Below are 4,449 nucleotides of genomic sequence, written 5' to 3'. Positions count from 1 at the left end.
CATGTACCAGAGGCAGGACTAGATCTCAGATATTCCTTACTCTAAAGTCATTTCCCTATCTCCTATGCTACCTGTCCCTTACATGCTAAGTACTAACAATGAATTTGGGTTACCTTACCAAGGTGGGGAGATGAAAAGTTCTATAAAATGATTTGGCTTTCAACAGCGCCCTTCTGAAATACTTATGTCCTCATTTCTTTTAATAGGTCCAATGAATTGTTTTCATGGAAAACCAAACGGAGATGGTCTGGTTCTTCTTCCGTCCATTCTCATCTCATTTTCAGATACAGATGGTGATTTTTGTGGCTTTCTTGGCTATGTACCTAATCAGCCTCAGTGGAAATGCCACCATTGGGCTTGTAGTCCAGGCTAACCACTCACTCCATACTCCCATGTACTTCTTTCTAGCCAATTTAGCAGTTCTGGAGATTTTTTATACTTCAGCTATTGCACCACTGGCCTTGGCCAACCTCCTGTCCATGGGGAAAACCCCAATTTCTCTCCCTGGGTGTGGCACGCAGATGTTCTTCTTTGTCTTTTTGGGTGGAGCTGACTGTGTGCTGTTAGCTGTCATGGCCTATGACCGGTTCGTAGCCATTTGCTACCCACTGAGGTACACCCTCATCATGAGCTGGCACCTGTGTAGGCAATTGATAGTGGGATCTCTGGTGCTAGGCTTCATGCTGTCCCTGCCCCTGACGATGTTGATCTTCCGGCTCCCGTTCTGTCACAGCAATGAGATCTACCACTTCTATTGTGACATGCCCGCAGTCATGCGCCTGGCCTGCACAGATACACACACCCATGAGACTGCTTTGTACATCATCAGCTTCATCGTCCTGATGATTCCCCTCACGCTCATCTCCATCTCCTATGTCTACATCGTGGCAGCCATCTTACGCATCCAGTCTGTGGAAGGGCGTCGGCGAGCCTTCTCCACGTGCTCCTCCCACATCACTGTGGTCCTGCTGCAGTATGGCTGCACTAGCTTCATTTACTTATCTCCTAGCTCCAGCTATTCTCCGGAAATGGGCCGTGTGGTGTCCGTGGTTTATACCTTTATCACCCCAATCTTAAACCCGGTCATCTATAGTATGAGGAACAAGGAATTGAAAGATGCCCTTCAGAGAACCCTGGGCAAGTTGTTGTGGACTCAATGTAAATGGAGGATACCATACCCTTGGAAAATGAATCTGGATCACCAGAGTGGGTAGAGTGAGAGGACTGGAATGGGAATCATTTCCCGTTGTTGTTCAGTCATGTCCAACCTTCCATGACCCTGTGAACCATATTTTCCATGGGATTTTCTTGGCAAAAATTCTGGAGTAGTTTGTCATTTCCTTCTCTAGCTCATTTTACAGATGAGGAAACTGAGGCAAACAGGGTTGAGTGACTTGCCCATGGTCACACAGCTAGTAAGTGCCTGAGGCCAGGTTTAAACTCAGGTCTTCCTGACTCCAGGCCCAGTCCTCTATCCACTGAGCCACCTCACTGCCTAATCATTTCACATCTGGATTTATATCTTGAGTCTGCTACTGATCAGCCAATGATCATGGACAAATCACTGAAACTCAATCTGTTCATCTTTAAAATGATGATGATTTGGGGGCGGCTAGGTGGCACAGTGGATAGAGCACCAGCCCTGGAGTCAGGAGGACCAGGGTTCAAATCCGGCCTCAGACACTTGACACTTACTAGCTGTGTGACCCTGGGCAAGTCACTTAATCCCCATTGCCTGGCAAAAACAAAAAAACCAAAAACCAAAATGATGATGATTTGCATGACCTACCTCCCAGGATTATTGTGAGGAAAATGCTTTGTAAACCTTAAAGTGCTTTCAAAAAATGTGAGTTTTCATTAAAGACCTCTGGGCTCAGAGCCAGGAGAGTAGGGTTTGGAGCCCAGTTCTGTCACCTACTCCCTGTGTGTATGTGTATTACCTACCACCTGTGAGGTCATATGTGTGGTCAAGGCAAGTCACTTCCTTTTTCTGGACTTTAGTTTCCTTTTTGGTTAAATGAGAAGACAGGACTAGATAGTCTTAAATATCCCATACAATTCTGACATTCTATGAGCTGTCAATGAGGTAAATGTGTCTCCATCCAAATGAGTGATTAATATCAATAAATAGAAACTGGAAAATTTTTATCAGTAACCACCTCTCAATCTATCTCTCCCTGTGCCTCACCTCTATTAAACCTATTCATCTTCATCCAGATCTCCAATTCCTCCATCCCTCAGTACTCTCCTAAATCACCGTTCCTGTCTGGCTTAACTTTCCTCCCTTCCCAATCTCAGTTCCTTCCTTCTGAACCCAGAGTTCTGATTCTTAGATCTGTAGACCACAGCAAACCTCTCTTAAATGGAATTTAGATCTCTCGTTCCACAAAGCAGAAGACTAGACAATGAAAAGGCCAGTTTTCCAGAAAATGCAAAGTCCAGTTCTTGAGATTTAAACCCCTTTTTTTGCAGGGCAATGGGGTTTAAGTGATTTGCCCAGGGTCACACAGCTAGCAAGTGTCAAGTGTCTGAGGCAGGATTTGAACTCAGGTCCTCCTGAATCCAGGGCTGGTGCTCTATCCACTGCACCACCTAGCTGCCCCGGTTTATACACATTTTAAAGAAAGGCAGTTAAAGAATTTTGGAGGGAAAGGTGGGTTTAGTCAGTGGGTTCTATTCTCAAGGGGAGGGGGAGTGAGGAATTCCGGGCGTCAAGGATGTGGGCTTTAATACACAAATCAGAAAGCATGCTTGGTGATAAGCAGTTCACAGTGCAAGGCTTGATAAGGAGAGCTCTCAAAAAACTGGATAATTCTGAGAGTCCCATAACCAGAGTTGGGAAAGAGCTGAAGACAGGATGTGTTCAGTCTCATAACTTGCAGTCTGGTGAGATAGGAATGGCTCTTGAAGGTCTGTAAACCAATATCACCAAATAGTTCAGGATCAGCTTTAATGCTGGTATGAGCTTAATTGACTTCAGTTACTCATTTTCCAGCTGGGGTGACTTTGGTCACTGCAAAGGATTGTTGGTGTGTTAGCCAATGCAGCCAGTCTTTATAAGTTTTTCTGATAACTTATATAATTGGGGGCCTCAAGCAAATTGAGGTATCCATTTTCAGGTATCATTTTTTTTTTTTTTGCAGGGAAATGGGGGTTAAGTGACTTGCCCAGGGTCACACAGCTAGTAAGTGTCAAGTGTCTGAGGCCGGATTTGAACTCAGGTACTCCTGAATCCAGGGCCGGTGCTTTATCCATTGCGCCACCTAGCCGCTCGAGGTATCCATTTTCACAGATTCAAGATATTCAAGAGGTGGCAGATATACTAATAACTCAGGACCCCTTTTGGAGCCTGAGGGAGAGACTACTTATCCTCAGTCCTGGATCTAGCTTGCTTCTCCACCCAATTTACACACTTGGGAGTGTAGGCATGGCTCTTCTACTCTCTTCAAAGGTGGGTCAAACCTAAGAACTTATCTATCCAAGTCACCTGCAAATGGTTTGTCTCTATTTAAACAACATTACCTCCCCCCACATATTTTACATTGAGGGTTCATCGAAGGTAGCACTAGAAAAGAATACCTTGACCCCTTGGTGTTACCCTTAGAATTTTGAGAGAAATTACTGTGGGGGACCTAACAGTGTGAATATGAGTTGAGATAAGGACCTACAGAGTCTATATGGGTTACAAGTGGATTGATCCCACCAACCATCTCCTCCCTATGCATATATTTCTGGATTAAAGTCATGGCAACTCAAATGACTAGGAACACTTTAATTTTATGTTATCTAATCTCAACTAGGTCTTCATTCCAAGACAATTCTTTTCCTCCTCCCTAACTGATTCTCAATCCCATTTACCACAGAGGCTATTTCAAACCTTTTTATCTCTACATGCCTCCCATACTAAGTTGTTAGATGAGAACCTTACCTCATGTTTTATTGAGTAAATAGAGATAACTCACCAAGAGCTACCTATTATTTCCTTCTTTACATTTAAACACCCTTTGATGTCAACCTTCATTCTCCCCTCCTTTACTCAGATCTCTAATTAAGAGGTGACCCTTCTCACCAAGGGTGACTTCTCATTTCCATCCTCCTCTTACCTCCCCTAGCAGATGGCCCCCACAATTATCTCTCCCTCCTCATTTCTCTTTTCTCCTTTCCCTCCCTTCTTTCTCCCTCTCTTTCAGTCTTTTCCTACCCACAGGTTCTTTTCTTTCAGCCTACAAATACAACCAACTCTCCTTTTTCCTCAAAACAACTCTCAATAGATTCTATAATGCCCTCAAGCTATCATACTATATTTCATCTCTATTTCTCAGCCTAACTCCTGGGGTAGGAAGCTGTCTATACCTATTTACGTCTCCTCTCATGTTGCTGAATCCTCTGTAATCTAGCTTTGGAGCCTCTAAAAGAAAATGTATGGGGCAGCTAGGTGGCACAGTGAAT

At 44.1% G+C, this 4,449-nt stretch overlaps 1 protein-coding gene across 1 annotated transcript; it reads left to right on the top strand.

Moving 5' to 3' along the window:
* Window positions 1–224: 224 nt before the first annotated feature.
* Window positions 225–1,214, top strand: LOC122731818 (olfactory receptor 10V1). The gene has a single exon (XM_043972088.1). The coding sequence runs from the start codon at window positions 225–227 to the stop codon at window positions 1,212–1,214; it is 990 nt and encodes a 329-aa protein (XP_043828023.1).
* The last annotated feature ends 3,235 nt before the right edge of the window (window positions 1,215–4,449 follow it).

Source organism: Dromiciops gliroides, chromosome 6 (genome assembly GCF_019393635.1).
Source record: "Dromiciops gliroides isolate mDroGli1 chromosome 6, mDroGli1.pri, whole genome shotgun sequence".
Classification (NCBI taxonomy): Eukaryota; Metazoa; Chordata; class Mammalia; order Microbiotheria; family Microbiotheriidae; genus Dromiciops; species Dromiciops gliroides.
Note: the sequence above shows the minus strand (reverse complement) of the source record. Positions and strands in the feature narration are given on the sequence as shown.